At 42.9% G+C, this 23,998-nt stretch overlaps 1 protein-coding gene across 1 annotated transcript in view; it reads right to left on the bottom strand.

Moving 5' to 3' along the window:
* Positions 1–22,420, bottom strand: part of LOC137767147 (formin-2-like) — a 336,850-nt gene extending 314,430 nt beyond the window's left edge. Inside the window, exons 1-7 of the mRNA XM_068547882.1 lie at positions 20,901–22,420; positions 20,738–20,807; positions 20,469–20,614; positions 8,626–8,916; positions 2,998–3,061; positions 1,220–1,301; positions 744–835 (exon numbers count right to left, since the gene is read on the bottom strand). Coding sequence (XP_068403983.1) covers positions 744–835; positions 1,220–1,301; positions 2,998–3,061; positions 8,626–8,916; positions 20,469–20,614; positions 20,738–20,807; positions 20,901–22,420 — 2,265 coding nt within the window. The remainder of the gene's footprint in view (positions 1–743; positions 836–1,219; positions 1,302–2,997; positions 3,062–8,625; positions 8,917–20,468; positions 20,615–20,737; positions 20,808–20,900) is intronic.
* Positions 22,421–23,998: the final 1,578 nt, after the last annotated feature.

The following is a 23,998-nucleotide window of genomic DNA, read 5'->3' as shown; positions in this document are numbered from 1 at the left end:
TCACTTATTAAAGAGTCAAATCACTGCAGTAGGAATATGACAAGTTTTTTTTTTTTTTTCTATGACCTGCACACCAGCTGGACTGAACTGAACTCCCCTTCTGACCAACAGATGTAATTTGACCAGAGCTGGGGGAACGGACAGAGACACGACCTTCTGTTTTGCTTCTTGCACTGATGGCTGGGGATTTGATTGGGACACACTGGCCCCATCAGACATCGGAGGCCTTGTACCTAAACTGGGGAGAACGGGCTGACCTAAAGCTTCTGGACCCACCCTTCCTTCTTCACTGTACAAACCAGCTCCTGTGACCAGGAAACACAGGCTCCAGGGTCCCTCCAGCACCCCCCTCCCTACCCCACCTCCTACTCCATGTGACACACAGTTGAGGTGCCCCCAACTCCTGGTCCCCTCACTCTGTCCTGGGTCACAGCACCTGTTTCTAGACAGGATGTGTTGACCACACCAACAAATGAAAATACTGGCCCTAGAATATGAATAAGCATAACTTTTCTAAGTGCACAGCTATTTAAACTTCATTTTACTTTGTATTTTCATTTGTTATTTAATCAACGATATTTACTGAGCTCTTACTGTATACAAAGCAGCTCTAAATCAATTTGCCAAAACCGACTTGCTGAATGAAATAACATTCATCCAATGACAGTCAAGGAACTTACTAACCACAAATGCTCTGATTATTTCTGAACTAATCCTCTCTCCCTCCTCCCATATGTCCTTACACACTTAGTAAACTTCATCATGTGGAGCCGCTTTGCACTCATACTACAGTATCCCTGCGGGGTTGGTTCCAGAACACCCTCGGTACCAAAATCTGCAGATGCGCAAGTCCCTTATATTAAAGGGCCTAGTATTTCCATATAACCTACACACATTCTCCCTTTAAATCATCTCTATATTAATTAATACCGAACACCATGTACGTGCCATGTAAATAGTTGTAAATACAATGTAAATGCTATGTAAACAGTTGCCGGTGCCCAGCAAGTTCAAGTTTTGCTTTTTGGAACATTCTGGAATTTTTTTTTTTTTAAATATTTTCAACCTGCAGTTGGTTGAATTGGTGGATGCAGAGAATGCGTGGATACAAAGAGCTGACTGTAGCTATAAATACTCCTCTTGCATTGCTAAGCAAATATCACAGGGCTAGATAAATGTGGGAACAACAGCCAGGGGACAGTCCTAAAGGACTATTTACCATCACAACGAATCTTCTCGCGCAATGCAGTAAAATCATCAGTCTCTGCACTGGAGTTCTGTCGGGTGGGTGAGCAGTGACACTATAAAAAGCAGAAAACCTTTTACTTGGATAGAACTATACCATGTAAAAGGCACATCTATGTCTACTGTCAGCTTTGAAAAGCAGAGCAAGGATTTATCCCCGTGATTTCAAAGAAACCAACTGAAGAACAAAAATGTTCTAGAATTTGCCTGATGTCCTAAGACCAGAAAGTGGCAGTGCCAGAACTGAACGCACACTCTGCTCTCCTAATTTTTATTCCAGGAGTCTTCCACTTCTGGGTGGGCCAGCAACTCTGGGAAAGGCTTCTGACCAACATTCTGTGCTAAGATATAAAAGACAGAGACCACGAGGTCTGTGCCCTGCAAGGGCTCACGAGCTAGTCACAATGACCAAAGCTCCAGAAGGAATACTTTACATGCACTCTATTTAGAACATGCTCTCTTAACTAAACATCCTCAGTGGAAATGGCAGCAGGGGGCGGGGGTTGTTGGCAGCAAAGACAAGATACAACCAAGCACTTAGGAGTCTATCATTTGCCAGACAGTGTCCTGGTCCCCCAAGAATTTCATCACGAGGAAAACATGCTCCTTGTCCTTAATAGCAATAAAACAGGACAATGTAGGCAGGACACCCTTGCAGAAAAGACACAGAGTAATCGTGATAACACAGAGCAGAGAAAGCCTCTGGCCCCTTCTCCATCTACTGGAGAAAATAAAGTATCTAAACAGGAAGAGAAACTTTTAATACGTGGAGACAGCAGGAAACTTTTTTTCCCCTAGCCTGGATAATGCATGTAACTTTTCTGTTTGTATTGTACTTTTTGTCATTACTAGGATTAAATAACTCAGTGACAACCCACCACTTAATTTTCAGCATTTTGGAGCCAGAAGAAACCTTAGTGATTATTTGCCTCAATCCTCCAATTTTGCCTGAAAAGAAATCAAGGCCCAAATATTTGAGTAACATCCCAGGTTATACACGGAGGAAGGCTAGGTGTGAGTATTTATGTTATTCTATGTCCCATAATATCACTAATTTATAATCATCTGTTTTTAATTTATATTTTAACAGCCTAGAAACATATAATGGGTATTTTTTTTCCTTTTGTATATGCTTCAATGGTTGAAGGATGAACAACGTAATTGCTATATTCTGAAAGTCATCAACATAAGTTTTTGTTTCTACAGGCCACATATCTTACGCAAAATAAGAATTAAACAGAAGTCTCGTTATGTTAAACTTTTTTCTGACTTTATAGCTCAGACATATCTAATGAATTTCTCCTGAAATCCTATATTATCTAGCAGTTGAAATAATAAGAGGAAATGAGGTTGTGGACCAGCAAGTCAACAGTTAGACATTAATGATAATTGCTTAAGTGTATGATGGAGCGAGCAGAGAGAGATCACATATTATATACAGATCATCATATAGTGATGACCTCTGCGGGATAAATAAGAAAATAGAGACACGGCCAAGTACAATCGAGTGGAAATTAACATGTCTAGTGTCAGATCCACAAGGCTACAAGTTTCACAGTGAGTGAAGGGGTCTCAGGAGTATTAACATCTAGAACTTTCTCGAGTAAAGAAGGCCGGCATGTGGTCAAATGGCTGGACGTGTCACAGGAGGTGCAAGGACCCAGCTGGGCCCACCTCCAGAGATGACACCACAGCTCACCAAGGGCTCCACACACGGGTGCAAGCTCCCTGCACCCCAGGCTCAGAGCCCACCAAGCCCACAGCCAGGGCTGGTCCAGACGCTCTCACAGGAAGATGCCCGTCCTCAGGCTCCGAACTCCAGGGAAGAAAGGGAGACAAGATATTTTAAACTTTATAAAATTCTACAGACTGGGTACAGATTTGCTGATGGTCTATCTGAGTCCTTAACAGTAAGTGCCTGTAATGCATCTTCACAACCGTTTTGAAGAAGTTGACTGCTCTGTGTGGTGACCTGGGACTCATGTGTGATGCATCTTGGTTACCTGACACTGAGAGTATGGAGAATAGCAGTAAAAAATATGTAGTTGATGCTGAGTGTCAACTACAATAAAACATCACACACAGACACAGCATTCAAAAGTGGCTTGGTGTAGAGAGCTCTGACGACAGTCACTGCACAGTCTACTCAAATTTATATAAATTTAAAGCTCAGTTTTGGCATCCATCAAGCCTTTTTTGGGGGGAAGAGAAAAAAGAAACTATGCAACTTCAGTTGATCAAGGACTGAAATACGACAAGAACAAGCTGAGAAATTTAATCAAATGAATCTAATAAAATCACCCAAGTAATATCATGGGACATATGTGACAGTGACAACCAACCCCTTTTCAGGACCTATGTTAGATTACGGATTTCTCTGGTAATTTCTTCAAAGATTGTGAAACAAATCAAACTTCAAAGGAAAAAATTATAGAAATGTCAAAAGGAAAAATGTTTTAAAAATTAATTTCAGTCTATTATGTTAAATCCATACAAGTGAGTCTAATAAATGGCAGCTTTAAAATACCTCTGGCTGAAGAGATTTTTACATATTTAAAGCAGTCCCAAATAAAAGGAACGAGACACACAGACCATCACAGCTGCTCTGAGATTTTGAAGTCAAACATCACTGACTCTTCTAGTTGGAAAGAAAGTCAGTGGTCAAGTTCAGCCTCTCCAGGGTTGTGGTAACATCAGTAGAACTTCAACCAGCCTCTGAACATCTCCAGTAAATAGTGAAATCGCCCCTCCCAAGACCAGCGGTTCCAAAGCTGGACCCTCTTCGAGGGACGCCTCCCTGTTGCTGAGTGAATCACATGCAGTGTTAGCAAATCTAGCTCCTCTGTCCCAGACACGTTCAACCTTCTTCAACATCAATCTCAGGCTTAAAATCTGTCCTGGTCAATGGAGAGCCATAGAATAATTCTGAGAAGAGCATTAAGAACTCTCCTGGAAAGAAGGGGATGAGTTGTTGTTTTTTTTTAATTTTGGAGGTATATTTTAACATGGGTTAGTGGCTGGAGGGTCTGAGGAGGAAGTGTGAGGAACTTGCTAACTTTACACCTCCCAGACTTCTGGCTGAGGAGACTGGGTAGAGGGCTGCGCAGATGCTGTTACCACCCACCAGGCAGGCAATGAACAAGGGAGCAGGATGGCTTTGGAGGACAGAGAAGCTCAGCGTGGACCGCCTCCCACAGCCCATGTCAAGATTTTTTCAAGGCAACAGGAAATCTGCGTCTGAAATTCACAGAGAGACCTGAACCGTGCAGTCATCCACATTCAGGGAAAGGGCTCCCGAGGATGAATGTTCAGATGGACTAAGCATGAAGCCCAGGGGAAGCAGCATGTAGTTAGCAAGGGTCCGGTGGAAGAAGAGGACCAGGAGAAGGTAACAAAAGCCAGCCCAAAACGAAGGAGGCAAACCAGGAGAAGCAGGTAGTGGAAACCAAGGAATGTGGGGTTTTCTGTTTGGATAAAATATACAGTGGTTTAAATGATGTTTTTGAAGCATTTTTTTTTAATTAGAGATTTTTATTAATGTTGAGTGTGAAACACAACCTACTAAATTAGAATATTAATGATGTTTCTGGATTTTAGGATTATACCTTCCCCAAAAGAGCACAGATTCACAAAGACTGATAATACGTAAGCACAAAAAGTCACAGTAATTTCAAAACAATATACACAATGTACACTATGTTCTATGATTGTTTCAATTATTTTGCTGTAAACAAAGATAAAAGGACTGCCTTTAAAATCCCATAAGGCTGGGCTTCCCTGGTGGCGCAGTGGTTGAGAATCCGCCTGCCAATGCAGGGGACACGGGTTCGAGCCCTGGTCTGGGAAGATCCCACATGCCGCGGAGCAACTGGGCCCGTGAGCCACAATTACTGAGCCTGCGCGTCTGGAGCCTGTGCTCCGCAACAAGAGAGGCCGCGATAGTGAGAGGCCCGTGCACCGCGATGAAGAGTGGCCCCCGCTTGCCACAACTGGAGAAAGCCCTCTCACAGAAATGAGGATCTAACCCAGCCATAAATAAATAAATTAATTAATTAAAAAAAAAATCCCATAAGACTATTGCGATATTTTGATTTATAATAAGAAATATGTATTTGGTCTTTGTCCAATTTCTGGCACAGAGCTTCTAAAACCCTTGGCATTTCCTCAAAAATATGAGTGAAAAAAGTCAACATCATTGGTTGCCAGTGGTGGGGTAAAGTAGGGAAGACTGACAGCCAAGGAGCTTGAGGGAACTTTTGGAGGTGATAGAAATATTCTGTTTTCTGATTGAGGTGGAAGATTATGTATGGGTTTATACATTTGCCAAATTTATTAAACTGTACACTGAAAATGGTGCATGTTGTTGTATATAAACTATACATCAATAAAATTTACTTTAGAACTATCTGAGCTTAGAATGATTTCTAGCCTATAATTAGACATCCAAATTTCCAGTAGTTATGAAGGTGAAATGAAGACATTTTTAGATATAAAAGGGCTCAACACAGTGTATTCACCTTCTCTAGTTAAGGTCCTAGAGGATATACTTCAGCAAACAGGGAGAAAACCAAAAAAGAGAAACTTACAGGGGTCCAGGGGAAACAGAGGATCTGAAAGGAAGTCCAGGAATGATAGGTGATCAGCAAGATTAGAGGACAACCAATGTAGATTGGAGCAGGGGTCCTGAGTCCTCTGGAAAGGTGGCCTCCAGGGGAAAAAATAAATTTATCTCTTAGAGTTTATAGGGAATATTAAAGATAGATTTAAGTCAAAAATGTTGAAGCATCTGAAAAATTCTCCTAGAAAAGCAGGAAAATGAAAAAAATAATAATAATTGTTAACTCCAGGAAATAGAAAGCATGATATAAGAAAGGACGTTTGAACATAGTACACGATATGACTTTGCAGTGACTACTATTTGCATAGTCCTAAGAATCTAAATATTAACTTTTTATTTTATAAAAATCTGTGATCTCCATTACAGAATTGGGGGCACAGGAGGTAATAAGAGAGGTAGATGTGAGAAAACTAAAACCCCATCTATCGTGATGGGGAGTTGGAAATCTAAAATGGAGATATTTTAGAAATAATTAGGCAAATGCCAAAGAAAACAGCTACACAAGTTGTGAATGGTTGCCTCTGTTGAAAGGGGAGTAATCAAAGGATCAGAAGGGGCAAGACAGGAAACTGTTTTTATTCATGAAAATTGAAGTTAATAAAAAATAGAAAATGTCTTCTAGCTCTAAAAAAAAAAAAAACAAAAAAATAAAACCCTTGGACTTTCCTGAATGATTGGAGCAAAAAAAGGTGTCTTGATATTCATAACAAGCCCCTTTCAACTACACTGAGTTTACGTTAATGCAGTGACTTTTGGAAGCACCTAAGGATGGGGGCTGGTTGTCAGGGGAACCAACCCTGTCATTAGAGTTGGAACCTTCAGTCCCACCTCTGACCTCCAGGGAGGAAAGGGGAGCAGAGCTGGAGACTGATTCAATCACCAATGGCCAATGATTTAATCAATCAAGCTTGTGTAAAGAAGCCTCCATAAAAACCCAAGGGGGCAGGGTTCAGAGAATTTCTGGGTCAGCGAACAGGTGGAGATTCAGGCAGAGCGGCACCCAGGTACTCCGTGCCCTTTCCCCATACCTTGCCCTGTGCATCTCTTCCATCTGACTCTTCCTGAGTTACATCCTTTTATAATAAACTGGTAATCTGGAGACTGAAATGCTTCTCTGAGTTCTATAAGCTGCTGTAGAGAATTAATTAAACACAAGGAGGGGGCTGCCGGAACCTATAAGCTGCTCAGTCAGAAGCCCAGGTGACAACCTGGACCTGTGACTGGCATCTGAAGAGTGGGCAGCCTTGTAGGACTGAGCCCTTAGTCTGAGGGACCTGACACAATCTCCAGGTAAGCAGTGTTGTCAGAATTGAGTTGAATTGTAGGACACCCAGCTGGTGTCCCAGAGAACTGCTTGGTGATGTGGGGGAAAAACCCCACACATCAGAGTTAGTGTTAGAATCGTAGCTATAAACCACAGATATGACTAACTAACCTTTAGGTTTAAAAAATATTCATAAGGGAGATCCCATAATACTTACAACTGAAAGACAATGAAAACATTTCTTTACCCCAACAATAACTAGAAACAATTCAAAAGTAAAATACCGTTCCCATTAGCAATGAAACATATGAAGCACCCAGAAATTAGCTCAGCAAAGAAAACACAAACCCCCATAAAAAAAGTCCAAAATTCTATTAAAAGGACATAAAAGATGATCTGAATAAATGAAGAGGTCTTCCACAGTCTTGGATGACATTATTAAAATGACAATAGTCCTCAATATAATCTACAAATTTAATAAATTGAACACCATCAGGACTTTTTAAAAACTTCAACCACTTAATTTAAATTTATATAGAAAACTATAAGCCCATCAACGGCTAAGTCCTGATAATGTTCAAACTGTGAAAAAGGGGACACTTCTTCTCCAGGTAATGAGACATACTGCAAAGCACATTTATGAGAGCTGTTTGGTACCCACTGAAGACAGAAAAACACCCATGAAAGGAAGAGAACAGACCCTCAGACAGGGTATGGGAATGATATAAAGACGGCATTAAACATCCATGAGTAAAAACTGTTTAGTAGACGATGTTGAAAACTTTGCTTTGCCATGTGTGTCACACCACACGCTCAAGAGGATTCTGGACAGAGAAGATGTTTAAATGTAGATGGTGAATCGATAACACTATATATAGAAGGCTGGGGAGGAGAGAATGTTGGTGACATCGGCCTAAGAAAGGATTTCTTAAATGAGAAGAAAATAGCACAAACCATAGATGAAAAATAGATCTGATTATGTCAAGATTAAGTACTTCTGTTCAACAAAGGACACAACAAATTTTAAAGAGGGATGAAATGCTAGGGGAAGATATTTATAACATCAAAAATTGATTCTAGGGCTTCCCTGGTGGCGCAGTGTTAAGAATCTGCCTGCCCATGCAGGAGACACGGGTTCGATCCCTGGCCCAGGAAGATCCCACATGCCACGGAGCAGCAAAGCCTGTGTGCGCCACAACTACTGAGCCTGCGCTCTACAGCCTGTGTGCCACAACTACGGAAGCCCACGCACCTAGAGCCCATGCTCCGCAACAAGAGACTCCACGACAATGAAAACCCCGCGCACAGCAACAAAGACCCAACGCAGCCAAAAATAAATAAATTTATTTTTTAAAAATTGATTCTATATGTCAAAATTTCAACAATTACATAGAACTGAGTCCACTCCAAATAGTTTAAATAGCAAGAGACTCATGGCAGGTTATTCCTTGTCTTACAGAGTCTTGGAAGGGCTGAAGAAAAAGTAGAGACCACTCACCGAGCCATGACTGAGAACCAGGCCACCAAAGCAGTGGCCACTCTTCTCTGATCTAAGGCCTGGGTCCCAAGAGCACACTTGGCTCCCAGGTCAGGAGGCCTCCCAGCTGGGCCACCCCTGCTGCCAGCCCAGAACTGGGCTGTGCCTGCCGGGGCCACACCAGGGCCTGTGGGAACTGGTGCCCGGACACCAGGCCTCTGCTTGGCTTGAAAGAGCAAACAGCAGAGGTCAATCCTGGGCCTTGTTGAGGTCTTCCAGACATGGCACGAATTCATCCAACCTAAACCACATCTTAAACACAACCCACAAGGGACTCCGAGAAACACCACTTTTACAAGAGCCTATAATGTAAGGAAAGAAGACCAGAAGGGGGTTTAGCAATGCTCCATCACATCCTCAACACTGGTAATAGCCGTATCTGGAATACACAGAGAACCTCTGTGACCAAACAAGAAAAATCAGGAAACCCTATAGAAAAGGTACAAAGATATGAACAGGCAATTCACAGAAGGGTAAACCCAAATAGCTAAAAACACACAAAGTTTTTCTCAAAGGCATTAGCCATCAGATAAATACAAAGTAAAAAGTAAAACAATGACATACCACTTTCTCATTGGATTAGTAAAAATTCAAAAATTAGATAAATGCTGATTTGCTGTGCTAGCGAGTATAAACTGGGAGAAACATTTTAAAAACTAAACTGGCAGTACCCAGACAAATTAAGTAAATTTTCATTTTTTTGACCTAGCAATCTCACTCCTGAATAGACATTCCAGAGAAGTTCTCACACAGGACCCGTGTGGGAATACTAATCACAGTGCTGTCTGTGGTGGCATCTAGACGTCCACCCTGGTGGATGCGGAAATCAAAGGTAAGGACCATCCATGGCCACAATACACACCTCCAGGGTCGAGACTCACATACAACAGATATGAACAGTGCCCCTGGGGCTGGAAGACCCAGAGGAACTCTCACTCTTTGTAACAGAATAAAGCAGTAAGAAACAACCCACCTGATAAACATTCACCAGGAAAAATCTGTACATTTTTTTCCCAAAGACTCCTGAGTTTAAAAAAAAAAAAAAAAAGCAAAAGAATGAAGTCTACAATTCAGACTGTTTGTATAACAGAAAATTAAATACACACAGAAATACTACACACTTTACAAAAATACATACAATTTTAAGGATATCAATCAAACACATAAAAGCAGTTCCCTGCATCCATGAGGGAGGTCAGAATAGGAAATGAAAATACAGAAAATAAATCCAAGGACAAAGTGAAGAGTTCTGCATGGACTAACGATGCCCTCAGGGTACCAATAAACGTGGACTTCTGTCCTCAAGACCAGGGAGAGAGTGTCAGTAAGACCTAGAACTACTAGGGAGAGCACGGGCTACCTGAAAAACGACACGGAACATTCAAGACAGGGGAGGGACAGAGACTAAGCAAGGGGAGAAAAACTGCAGCACAGTAAATAATAATATACAAAAGTGTGTATATAAGAGGGTGTGGAGGAAAGGGAACCCTCCTCCACTGGTAGTGGGAATGTAAACTTTGGAGCCACTATGGAAAACCACTGTGGAGGTTCCTCAAAAAACTAAAAATACAACTACCATATGATCCAGCAATCCCACTCCTGGTCATACATCCAAAGAAAACCGTGGTTCAAAAGGATACATGCACCCCAATGTTCATAGCAGCACTATTTACAACAGCCAAGACATGGAAGCAACCTAAGTGTCCACTGACAGATGAATGGATAAAGAAGATGTGGTACATATACACAATGGAATGTTACTCAACCATTAAAAAGAATGAAATAATGCCATTTGCAGCAACAGGAATGGATCTAGAGATTATACTAAGTAAAGTACAGAGAAAGACAAATATCATACAATAACACTTATATGTGGAATCTAAAAAAAATGATACAAATGAACTTATTTCCAAAACAGAAATAGACTCACAGACATAGAAAACAAACTTATGGTTACCAAAGGTGATAGCAGGGGGAGGGGTAAATTAGGAGTTTGAGATTAACACATGCATACTATGATATATAAAATAGATAAACAAAGACCTACTGTATAGCACAGGGAACTATATTCAGTATCTTATAATAAACTATAATGGAAAAGAATCTGAAAAAGAAAACATATATATGACTGAATCACTTTGCTGTATACCTGAAACTAACACAACATTGTAAATCAACTATAGTTCGATTAAACAATGGTTAAATAAATAAAATTTTAAAAAAATTTTAAGTATATATATAATATGTAATCATTTATACATATGTTGTATTTTTATATATATGTGTAGTGTATATGAACTTTAGTCCCAAAGCAAGAGGGAACCACTGAAATGTTTCTACTCTGAGACCGGCCAGTTCAAATTTGTATTTTAAATAGTGGACTCTCTTGCCTTGTAGAGAATTACTGGAAAAGAGCCAGACTGAGGATAGGGAGAAAGTTTAGGATCTCAATGTTGGATAATCTGTTCTAGGAAATGTAGAGGCAATGGGAATAGAAATTAGAAGACTTATCAAAGAGAAATTTAAGAATAGAGAAAATGGAAGGACTAATTGAGGTCAAGTTCAAGTATGAGAAGGGTGAAAAAACCGAGTGTGGCAAGGCTGGACAGCCAAGCCTCGGTTGGGAATCCCAGGAGGCAGGTATTTAGAGGGAGGGAAGAGAGTAGGTACAGTGACCTATTAGACACAGTGACCCTCCTAGACCTGTGACAGCTCAGTAGGACGAGCCTGATGCAGAAGGGAGGGGGCCAGAGGTGCAGACAGCCGTCCACTGGATCTAGGCGGTGATGAAGCCAGAGGCTACATGCTCAGCTTTTATTATCCTGAAGCAGATGGTAGTGAAAATGATCTGTGAATTTAGAGTCAAGTGAGGCTCCTTAGAGAAATCATCCAAGTCAGAGATAAAAGGCTTCCAGAATCACCCCTTCACTTACATCACATTTTCAGCCCAGAGGCAAATGTCTCTCCACCTAAATCACTGCAGTTCTTATTCAGCCTTATTCGCCCACCAACAATATATTGGATCCAACGGAGTCAACACATTTTTAATTTTTCCAAGAACAAAATAAAGGCACATCAAGCCCTATATCCTGAAGTAAACTGCCAGGATACTATCCAAACATTTTACACCCTCAAAGCCATTTAACCAAAATAGCACAGCAAGGACAGTGAGAAATAATTGCTGAACATCCTGGGTAGCTGCAAAATGTAACACCTCCCAAGGAGAAACCACATCCCTCACCTCTCCAAGCAGCAAGTGCTGGTCTATAGCTTTCAAACGTGCTGGGTGGGGGAAATTATCTACAAGTATATGTTTGCAAAAACCATCTCTACTTTTACCCCATTGTTTTTATTACTCTTTTCAAAGATAAGACTTGTATGTTAATAATGAAGAGACTCATGGCTTCCAAAACTTTCCACAGAGTATTCAAATGCATTTATTTGGAATCCTGAAATAGTTCCTTTCTAGCCCATTTTCTTCTTAATGAGCTTGAACAAGCTGCACTACTTTAAGGCCAATAAAACTTTTTTTAAAAAAGTAAAATACCTAAAAGCTCTCAAAACCTTTTATCTGTCTAGTCTCTTCAGAAAATTTCATGTCAACGCAAACTTCTAAATGAAATCCCATGCACTCATAAAAGTTATTTAAGTAAGCGTATAAAATAGTATGGAAAATTGAGGACAAAACCAATACATTAAAGTATACTGAAATAATTTATAAGAATTAGTACTACTACTTTTACTGAGAAGTTTAAACTAAAAGGAAAAGTGCAAAGCCTATAGCCCATTCAAGAATCGGAGACTCTTATTGTCCTTAGATAATGAATCTAAGGATTTCCTCAGTGGATGTGGTGCCACTATTACAATTTGGAGTGTATTTAGACTCCATACACTCTAAATCCTTGGGTCGTAACATCGAACAACACAGCCTTCCCTTCTGTAGATTCCATAAAACAGGTCCACCACCCACCATACCCGCAGTCACTACCCTGGTGTACAAAAACACAGGGTCCCAAGTGCACATCAGATAACAGCTTTCCAACCAACCCACATCCCCTTTAGCATCAATTAACAACTGATCAAAACCAACAAGGTCTTACCACCAGCTAGTACCGATGCCCAGAGCATCTTTACTCCACAGTAAAAGTGGATCCTCCTACATAGGGATTTTTTTTCCACTCTAACCGTAAAGTTCTAAATATGCAAAGTATCATTATCTGGAGAAAAGGATAACTCCTGGAACCATCACTCCTATAGAATTGCAGGGATGGATAAGACTTGGAGGAAGCAGCTTCCCACCAGGATTACACTCACTTTTGCAACCTGGGAAACCAGGGCACTAAGAGGAGGTAAGAAATTATCGCCCAGTTTTACAGGAAACCAGTAGGATACTTAAAAAGGGAGGCCGATGGAAAGACTTCTCAGCCTGCACTCCTGCTGCAGTGCTGCTCTGTGTGTATAAAGCCACAATTTAAATGACACAGAATTCTTCTCCACACATGTGCACTAGATCATGGGCTGGCCAAAACGTGCCTTCGGTTTTTAAGTAAAAATAAAAGACACATTTTTCATTTTCACCAAGAACTTTATTGAACGATGTATTCACCTTTTTGTTCCACTACCTTCTGCCATTTTTCTGGCAACTTCATAATTCCACCTTCCCGAAACATTTTATCTTTTTGAGCAAAGAACCATTCCAGGTGCCTTTTATAGTCTTCCAGGGAATTGAATTTTTTTCCATTAAGAGAATTTTGTAAAGAATTCTTGTTAAAGAAATAAATGGAAATCTGAAGGTGCAGTGTCTGGTGAATACAGCAGATGAATCAGAACTTCCCAGCCAGACTGTAACAGTGTTTGCCTGGTCATCAAAGAAACGTGTGGTCTTGCGTTATCCTGACGGAAGATTACGTGTTTTCTGTTCAAATTCCAGAAGCTTTTCGTCGAGCGCTGCTTTCAGTTGGTCTAATTGGGAGCAGTACTTGTTGGAATTAATCATTCGGCGTTCAGAAGTAGAGCATAATAAAGGACTCCCTTCCAATCCCACCATATACACAACATCACCTTCTTTGGATGAAGACTGGCCTTTGGTGTGGTTTTTGGTGGTTCATTTCGCTTGCCCCACGATCTCCTCCATTCCACACTGTTGTACAGCATCCACTTTTCATTGCCCATCACAATTTGTTTTAAAAACAGAACGTTTTCATTACGTTTAAGTAGAGAATCACATGCGGAAATACGGTCGAGAAGGGTTTTTCCCACTTAACTTCTGTGGAACCCAAACATCAAAGTGCTTAAGATAACCAAGCTGGTGCAAGTGATTTTTAACACTCGATTTGGATATTTTGAGGATGTCAGCTATCTCCCGCATGGTATAACGTTGATTGTTTTCAATTAATGTCTCGATTTGATCGCTCTCAACTTCAACTGGTCTACCCGACCGTGGAGCATCGTTCAACGAGAAATCTCCAGCACGAAACTTTGCAAACCACTTTCGACACGTTCCATCAGTCACAGCACCTTCTCCATACACTGCACCAATCTTTTTTTGTGTTTCCATTGCATTTTTACCTTTCTTGAAATAACAAAGCATAATATGCCAAAAATGTTGTTTTTTCTTTCATTTTCAATAATAAGATGGCTACACAAAAATTCACCAATTTTGATAACTCTTTTTTTAAATGCACGCTGATATGACAGCTGTCACATACAATCTAACAAAATTGTTGCGAATGAAGTTAGAGACAACTAAGTGCTACCAGAGCCATCTTATGGAAAAAACCGAATGGACATTTTGGCCAACCCAATACCACCAAGGACCCTTCTGCCTGAAGTATAAAAAGAGACCCAGGGAATTTCCTGGTGGTCCAGTGGTCACAACACGGGGCTTTCACTGCTGTGGGCCCGCGTTCCATCCCTGGTCAGGAAACTAACATCCCGTAAGCTGTGCAGCATGGCCAAAAAAAATACTGCTACTAATAAAAAATTTTTAAATAAAAAGAAACAAGAAGGAGTAGGGTTTAAGCATTTTTAAGCATAATTTTAAAACACAACAAGGCTTAATTTTCTCAAGAAATTATTCTATTCTCCCTGAAAATAAAAAGGACTATTTTTGGCCCATTGCAGCTCTGGCATAACAGATAATAAAGGCTCCAGTGGGTCCAAGATATGGTGGACAACACTTCTCTGGCATCGTCAGCATCCTCTTCTAAGCATACAATAACTGTTATCTTTTGTTCTTGTCATTCTGATGTTACAATACCTCGATTTACTAACTACCATCTCAAATTGACTAGAAGTTTTATTTTCCATGTATTTATATATTTAATATTTTAAAAGCCTCAGAAAGCTTTCAATCACTAAAATCATATCCAATATCTATCAAGTCACAGGGCAGTACATATTTGTTTCTTCCTAATGGTCCCTTAATTCTAAAATTCATTAACATCAGGTTGTTACTTATAATGCAAAAGCAGGAATGAAGGGAATAATGAAATTTTCCTCTTCTTTCATTACCAACAACATTTATATTTGGAAGCTTAGAGTTACTGCATTATCATTGCTATGTTAAAATCAATCCACAAAAATCGGAATAGATGCTCTCTCAACACAAATTCTACCAAAGTATCATTCTACCTTCACCACTGATTCAACCATACCTCAATGAAAATAATTAATTTCCACCACCCAAAAATGTCAGTAACCTTCCAATGTAAATTCAACTAGTTTTAGTTACAATAGATAATCAACTCCCCTGTTTGAAGAAAATGGTGAACAAGTTTCATAAAGGCCTCAGCGTGCTCAGCATCCACCTTACTGACTGGCCCACAGCGGGCGCAGAGTAGGTACTCGCGGAGGATAGACAGGAGTGGGTGATGAATGGACAGAATCGGGTGAGCAGGCAAGGAGAAAGGAAAAGCAGAAGGAAGTGAGAAGGAAGACCTAAAGAATCCCCAAATCCAAGAAGTATACATGATATGATATAGACAGTAAGCACAGAGATGCAGAGATGACCACCAGTCAGGTCCAGCTGGGAGAGATACAAAAGAGGAAATGGGAATTCAATCAGCCTTTTCAGATGCTAAGTCAAGAGAGACAAACTGTGTTACAGGAGAGTGAAAACCGTTAGACAAAGGCACAAAGTCAGGGGAATGAAATGCATGTTCATAGAACAGTAAGCAGATTAACTTGACTAAAGTAGAGAGTTTCTGAAGGAAACCATGGGAGGTGAAGCTGCAAAGCCAGGTGGGTAAATACGGTGCCTCCTCTACCCCACCCCCCTTTAAACACCACCACCTCCCCCTAATCACACACTCATCCTCCATCATATGCTTTCCTTATCCAAACCCCCAAGAAAACTACAATTTCTGATAAAGTGACAAAAAGGCTTACAATCATAGAAAATGCAAGAAAGAAAAAAACTGATGTATAAACAATTTGCCAAAAAAAACCCTATTGACTAGAAATATTAATTTTCAACTAGCATCGGATTACATCCTTCCCAGTGTTTATACACAATTTCAGAGTTGTTTTGTTTTGATGTGACAAATTTGGTTTGGACCACTTTGAACGATGTAGTCCATTAAGGCAATAAACCAGGACAGATGAGTAAATAGCACCAACTGTGTGCCTTCTATGTACCAGGCAGAGTTGTAGGGGCTTTACATACACTATTTAATCATAATATTATTAATTTGAAATGATTCCTCCACCTTCATACATATGAGAAAAAATTACTTAAGAGTCACCTAACTGAACAGTCAGCTAGGATGCAGATATACCTGGAATACCAGTAGTTAGAGGAACCACTGTTGCATCACCCAAGGTGTGTGCTCAGCACCTTTTTAATGGAATCAGAAGGAAACACTGCTCTAAATGCACCTGCTCAAGTTCACGTGCACATGGCTTGTATCCAAATGCCTAAATGCGTGAAAAGCCAGGCCAGTGGGGTAAATGACTTCAATCCAAACCACAGCCTTACAGGAAGCATGAGAAAGGATGTTTTAGACAAAACTAAAATGATTTGAAAACAGTGCTCCCAGTCCCAGCTTATGCTGCCAAATCTGATTCAAATACATGAAGCACAGTAACGCAAGATATAGGGGAAAAGACGGCATTCTTGAAATCCCCTTTCCTGTCATAGTAACACTGAGGCATTACACACAACAGGGGTGATTTCTGACCCTCACTCATTTATTGGTCAATAACTGGACGTCTACACTCTGTCAGATGCTACTGCTGGATATAAGACTGCTCCAGGCTGTAAAAGTTCACAGTCTAACAACTTCACAAGCAGCATGAGAAAGTCTGTACTCCTAGAGTGGGTCTTCTTTCTATTTTGATATAAAAATCAAGATAACCTTTAGAAAAGCCAAAATGAGAGTCACACAATCTAAATTTTAAAGCCCAAGCCCTTTATTGACTAGCTAGTGCTCCAAAAGCTCATTGACACACTTCATTTTATTTTATTCACATTAACAACAGATTTGGTTTTCTAAGTACAGATCCTAGATGGGCCATTGGCTGCTTAATGCCCTGAGGCAAGTTACTTCACCTGCCTGACCCTGGTTCGCTCACTGGGAAAACGAGGATAAATAGTTATACCTCAAGACTATCGTAAGGATTTGACATAATTATGTAATGCACCAACACAGGGCCTGGCATTTAGTAGAAGTGCAATAAATATAGCTAACATCATAATCACAGGATTCATGAACCAATAACAAATTGATCACAAAAATCAAATTAGAAGTAATGGGGGTCGGGGGGAGAAGAGACCAAAGACAGCTCTAAGAATCAATAGCTGACGGGAAGGAAAAAGTCAAGAAAACCACACGGATACAAAACCTCAGCAACAGCCAACTGGAGTCACCAGCCTATTACACTTCAACAGCAGTTGAGGGCAACAGCAGTGTTTTCACGGGATGCAGCCATGATGGGTCTAAAGATGACATTAAGCCAGTTAAAACAGATGAACCATTTAGGCCATGTGTTTAAGAAAAAGACGGATAAGCGCATAATTGACTTTGGAAAGATTTCTATCAAAAGTGATTCAGCATCACAAATTTAACATTTCACATGTCTACACTTTAATTAACTGCAAAATTCTATTCACAAGCTTCTGCTGTAAGGAAAGCATGTGCAAAGAAATCTCTTAAATTTCTTAGCAATTTTTGCACTAAACACTGAAAAAGATATTTTTTCAAGCAAATGAACTGTGAAATTTCAGTGCAGTGGCCTAAAACATCGTCAACTCCTTAACAGCTAAAACAAGATAAAGTCTTGGTCCCCACTATTGCTAAATGTTATTATATCTGCCAAAGAAACACAAACATGTGCCATGGAGATCTCTTTTCACTCGAATTTTCTCCCTACATTTGGAAGGCAGTAAAAAGCGAAAAACATCTGTTCCTTCCTGCAGAGCTGACAACCCTCATTCTATGGTTTAAAAATAAAAGCTGTCCATGGAAGCTTAGAGATATAACTATCACCTGCTTCAAACGCAGCTGGCAATTAATTGATCCAAAGACATGCAAATTAAGGCCAGAAAACAACTTCCCTGAGGACAATGCTAGGGCTCCCCAAGGCTCTAGTAATTTCCAAGACACCAATAAAATAGGAGAGGATGGTAAAGAACCAAATGTAAAGCCAAATGACAAGAAAACAGACAACAGCTGAGGAACAGAGGCCTGTGTCACCCTTGATTCACTCGACCACCGCAGGAAAGCTTCCATGAGAGATGCCTGGAGAAAACCTGCTTCACTCTGACCAACAGTCACCCTGCATCCAGCCCAAGAAGGCCACACGTTCAACAATGAAAGGAATTCACCTTATTAATAACAGAAACTGGGAAATCTCATAAAAGAAGGCCTTAAATTCTATAACATTTTTTAAAGTTTTTACTCCATATGAAGTCTTACAGTATTGAACATCCAAAAATGAGGAATAAGCAAGAACAGTCGGACTCAAATCAGTAGACTCAGCTCCTATTTTTGGCTCAGCCTCTGAATGAATGACAGTGTGACCTTGGAAAACTTTCATCTCTTTGTTTACCTCCATTTGCCCACCAGTTACAAGATTCAGTTAAACCTACCTTTTTTTTTTTTTTTTTTTTAAGAAAGTGAGTGAGTGAGATAAATATATAGAAACTGCTACACAAATATCCACTGGTCACTGACCAACTATATCCAAGCATCACATATAAAGTAGGGGATGCCTCATATGTATCACTTATGTGTGGAATCCAAAATATGACACAAATGAACTTATCTACAAAACAGAAAGACAGACATAGAGAACATGGTTCTCTGGTTGCCATGGGGGAGGGTGTTGGGGGAGGGATGGAGTGGGAGGTTGGGGTTAGCAGATGTAAGCTATTACAAATAAAATGGATAAATAACAAGGTCCTACTGTATAGCACAGGGACCTCTATTCAATATCCTGTGATAAACCATAATGGAAAAGAACATTTAAAAAAAAGAATGTATATATGTGTATAACTGAGTCACATTGCTGTACAGCAGAAATTAACATAACATTGAAAATCAACTGTGCTTCAATAAAAAAATATATATAAATAAATAAATAAAGTGGGTGATGCCCATATTAAAGCAACTAACTCTGCACAGTAAAAAATCCTGCTTGGAGAAGTCAACAAAAAAACCCAGGTACCTCTTGAACAGGAATCCTGTAAGAGTTCCAAATTTCAAGTTTGGAAATACTTAGCAAATTTAAATGAAATGCTAGCTCCAAGAATACCCTTTTTTTCTTTCCTTAATGGAAACAAAACTTCAACCTATTTAGGGTCCTACAATCTTCAGGACTCTGACCAATCCTCCTATGAATTCCTTTCTCCTCATCCCTTGCCAGGAGGTAAGTCACTGCACACTTGATGCACCCAGAGAACTACATCTCTATGTGCACTTGTCAGTGAGCCTTGGAAAGGCAGAGACATGATTTAATGATCGTTATATCACCTAGCATCTAACACACTGCCTGGCATAACATGGCAGCCCGGTATACATAGATATATATATTTGTTAAATGAAGGAAATGAATATATTTGAAATTCTAAAGAAGAACAACCATTAATATTAATGAATGATCATCTTAATTTTGGTGATATTTTCATTTCTAGAAAGATAATATATAAAATGAGTGTTACCTAGATAAGGAGGAAATACTGAATTTCTCAACAACATTAAATTCACAAAAGTTAACTAAAGAACTTTCCGATCCTCTTCCTTCAAAATCAGTCTTTTGGACGTTTTTATGTTTCTTTTTTGTTCTGTTTTGTTTTATTTACAATTTATCTAACAGATATTAGACTATAAACATTCCTTTAACTTAACCTACACGATATCGGGAAGGGAGAAGTAAAAGAGGGACAGCAAGCATGTAAAATGAATCAAAGAGCTACTCTGAAGTGTAAGAATCTATAAACGTAAAATAAAAGATAGCCCATGGATGAAATTTAAAATGTGGCCAATACAAGCAAGTACCAAACATGAACAGCATCTAGCTAACTAACAAGCATCCATGCTCTGGAGAAACATCATCTACTGTTTCATAGATAACCTATTTATTAAAGCCACAGAACCTAAGATTTTAAGCTTTTCAAATTACATTTGAAATTTCTAATCATTCAAATACTTATCACTACCTACCGGGACTTGCATAAATTCTCATTTTCCCCTGCTCCTTAAATTCTTACACTCAATTATTTCATTTAAAAATTGAGAAGTTAGTAAACATGAAACAAGCTGACACTCTACCAGCGGGCACTTAAGGAAAGGCGTGGGACCTACGCAAGGATAAACTCATCACACTGCTCCACATTTTCCGCCGTGAGCCGACCCTTCAGCCGGCTTTGCCAAGTCCATACGGACGCTGGAAAGGTACCAGTAGTAGCACCCCGGGTGCTTTTGGCCTGCTCACCATCACTGTCTCCAGGCTGGGCCATGAAACCAAATGTAAATGATGCCTAATATTCTAGATCACTACGCATTAATTTCCTGAAAGCATGCATCAGATTTGGTTGCGTCAGCAACCAGGAGTGACCACCTAAGTTCACTACGGCGTCCACGCCGATCGCTGAGAAACTACGTGTCACATGCGTGCACATGGGCATGTACATCAGAGCAGTCCTAGAATAGATGATGTGTCAGAGGACCGTGAACAATCTCGTTATTTTTAATGCTGTGGGAGGAGGAAGGAAAGAGAATGATGGCTTTGCAAACGGTGCCAAAAAGGAGCCGATCTGCCTGGCGTGACCCGGGATATTTTGGAGAAGTGGACAGAGCGGCCCTTGCTCCAGATGCCTTAGGACAGAGGCACCTAAGCTGCTCCCTTTAAGACCCTGTGTGCAAACGGAAACGTCTCCGAGGGGCAGGCGCCCTGGGCCCCGAGCCCGGCGCTCACCTGCGAACACGTCCTGAAGACCGCCCGCCCCGCGCTGCGCCAGGTGCGCCGAGACCCCCGCCCCGGGCGCGCGGCCCAGCTCCGCGGTCCAGTCGGCCGAGCGGCTGCGGCCCGCGCGGGGCTTCCTGGCCGGGGCGGCGGCGGCGGCGGCGGCGGCGGGGGCCGCGGCGGCTCCGGACCCCCGGTCCAGGGAGGACTCCGGCCGTCTCTGGACCTGGGGGCTGTGGCTGGGGGACGGGGCTGGGGAGGGCCCGGGCGAGCTGAGCTGCCGGGTGGTGGTCCTGACGTAGCAGGGCGCCAGAAGCGGGCGGGCCCGGGAGCAGCGCGGGCTGAGCGCCGGGCTGCGGGGCGGAGAGGCGGCCGCGGGGACGCTGGGCCTCGGCGAGCCCTCCTCGCGCGTCGCCCCCGGCCTGCGCGGGGCCTCTCCCGCCGCCGGGCCGCACTCCGCCCCCGGAGAGCCTCGGGGCGCGTCCTCGAAAGCATCCTCCTCGCCTTCCTCGTCCGTGTCCACGGCCCCTCGCTCCCCGGGAGCCGACCCGGGAGACGGCAAGGCGGCGGCCGCGGGCTGGTCTGCAGCCGGGGGCCGGTCGGGGCGCGCGGACGGCGCCGCCTCGGCGCCTGGGCCCGGCAGGGGTCGGTCCAGGCCCGGCAGGGCCCCGGGCGGGGGGGCGGCGGAGGGGGGCAACGCCGGGGGCGACTCGGGGCTCGGGGACTGCTGCTGCTGCTGCATCTGCTGGAGGCGGATTGCCTGCTGGATGTCCGAGAGCAAGTCCTCCTGCTCCGCGGCCGAGTGAAAGCTGTAGAGGTCTGTGTCTGAGCCCGAGCTGGTCCTTTGTCCATCCTGTACCCCCGCCGCAGTCTCCGAATCCTCGGCCACCGCCGGGCCCCCGACCACGGCGGAGCCGGAACCCCGGGGCCGCGTCACCTCGGAAGGGTCGGCACATTCCGTATCGGACAGGCCCGTCTCGTCGGCCGAGAGGCTGAGGTCCGGGGTTTTGGTGACCAGGGAGTGGGCGCTGTCCAGCTCGCCGGCTTGCAGGGCCTGGGGGTCCAGCACATCCTCACGGGAGCCGCCAGCACCTCTGCCCTTGGACAGGGTCTTCCGGATGCGCAGGTTGGAAAAGACCGAGGCCCTGGGATCCGACCGGCTCTTCTTCCTGCCCGGCTCCCCACCGCCGCCCCCCTTGCCGTGCCGGCCCGGCGCCTTCTTGCCCCCGCCCGCCTTCTTTGTGCCCTCGGCCTCGCGGGGCCCGGCGGCGTCCTCGCTGCCGCCGCCGCCGCCGCCTCCGTGCGGTGCATCGCCCGCACTCCTCTTCGGCTTCGCGTCCTGGTTGCCCATGCTGCTGCCGTCGCCGCGGGCGCTCAGGCCATGCCAGCTCCTCGGCCCGGCCGCGCTGGGATCCCGAAGATTCGGGCGGCGAGCGAGCTGCTGAGAAGAGGGAGGCCGGCCGCGCACCTGCCGCGCTTCGCAGAACGCGCCGCGGCTGCGCCCGCCCGCGCGGGACCGAACGCGCTCACGCAGCGCCGCCAATGGCCGCGCGGATCGCACAAGGCCCCGCCCCCTACCGGCCCTAGGCCCCGCCCAGTCTGCTTTCAGCACCGCCCCCTCCCGCCCCCGGCCCTTCGGCCCCGCCCCCCAACGCTGAAGCGACCGGAGCGCCCCTGGGTCTGAGGACCTCACTATCCGCCACCGGAATCCAATGCCTGGTCCCTGCTGAAGGGCTTGGCAGCTGGAAGATCTACGCTGAACAAAAAAAGAAAAAATTTAAAGGGGAAAAAGGAAAGCCACATTCCAGTTTAGAGGTGCGGTAATCTCAAGGCCACATACACTACCCCCTCCAACCTGCCTGCAGAAGCATGGCTCTTTAATAAATACTGGTCGAATGGATTGGTCTTTTCTTCAATAACTGATCATCTTAAACACCGTTAATGTGCTTGACATATGGTTTAGGAAAGGTTACTACACACAGTGCTGCTTTTATGTTCATGAAGACCTTGCATCTCCATGAGAGAACATCAGCGGTCATCTCAAAATTTCATTTTTCAAACTCTTTTTTTGACAAAATGGCGAGGTGGCGGGGCGGGGGGGGGGTGGGGGGGAATCAGAAAATACTGAGATTAGACTTCATTAAAATGCTAATCTCTAAATTTCTATGCTATTACCATATAAACCAAATAGCATTTATATTCAAAAAGGGTGCATATACTTTAACTCCCAGGAGGTCAAACTCATCAATATTTAACATGTGCCTATTGTTGCCGCCTACAAAAAAGAAAAAGACAAAAAAGAAACACCCTTGGCACAAACACAAGAAATCACATGTTATGCGGAAAACCACCACTCTCCCAAGACAAACTTTGTCCTTGCCTTGACTATAAAAGTTTGCAACAGTTCACTGTCTGGGGGAGAAAAATTTGCTGTCCCAAAATGTGTCTCTTTGGCATTAGGATTAAGTTAGGCTGATTATTTTTAAGAAACAGAAGACTAAGGAAGTCTTTCTTTTTACTTCCACTTAGCTGCCTAAAGAATTCACATATTAGAGCTGAATAGTTGTCGTCAGAGATACCCGCCAGGAAAAAGAGCTGGGCCCAGAGATCTGATCCACTCTGTCCCTTGTCTCCGCTGGTCCAGCAAATGCTCCTTTACAAAACAGTTCCTTTCCTACCTCCATATGAATTGCCTTCTTCCCCTTTGAAGTCCCAAACCATTACCCACAACATCCTCTGTTGCCTTTAACTGAAGACAGTATTTAAGGTGAGGGCTTTGGCCGTTTTGGCCACGATTCTGTTTTCCTGGGTCTCTCCCATGTAGACATGTTACTAAACTTTTGTGTGATTTTCTCCTGCTAATCTGTCTCATGTCAATTTAATTCTTAGACAGCCAGAAGAACCTAGAAGGGTAGAGAAAAACTTTTTC

The sequence above is a fragment of the Eschrichtius robustus genome, chromosome 7 (assembly GCF_028021215.1).
Source record: "Eschrichtius robustus isolate mEscRob2 chromosome 7, mEscRob2.pri, whole genome shotgun sequence".
Taxonomy (NCBI): Eukaryota; Metazoa; Chordata; class Mammalia; order Artiodactyla; family Eschrichtiidae; genus Eschrichtius; species Eschrichtius robustus.
This window is presented reverse-complemented; position numbering and strand designations above follow the sequence as displayed.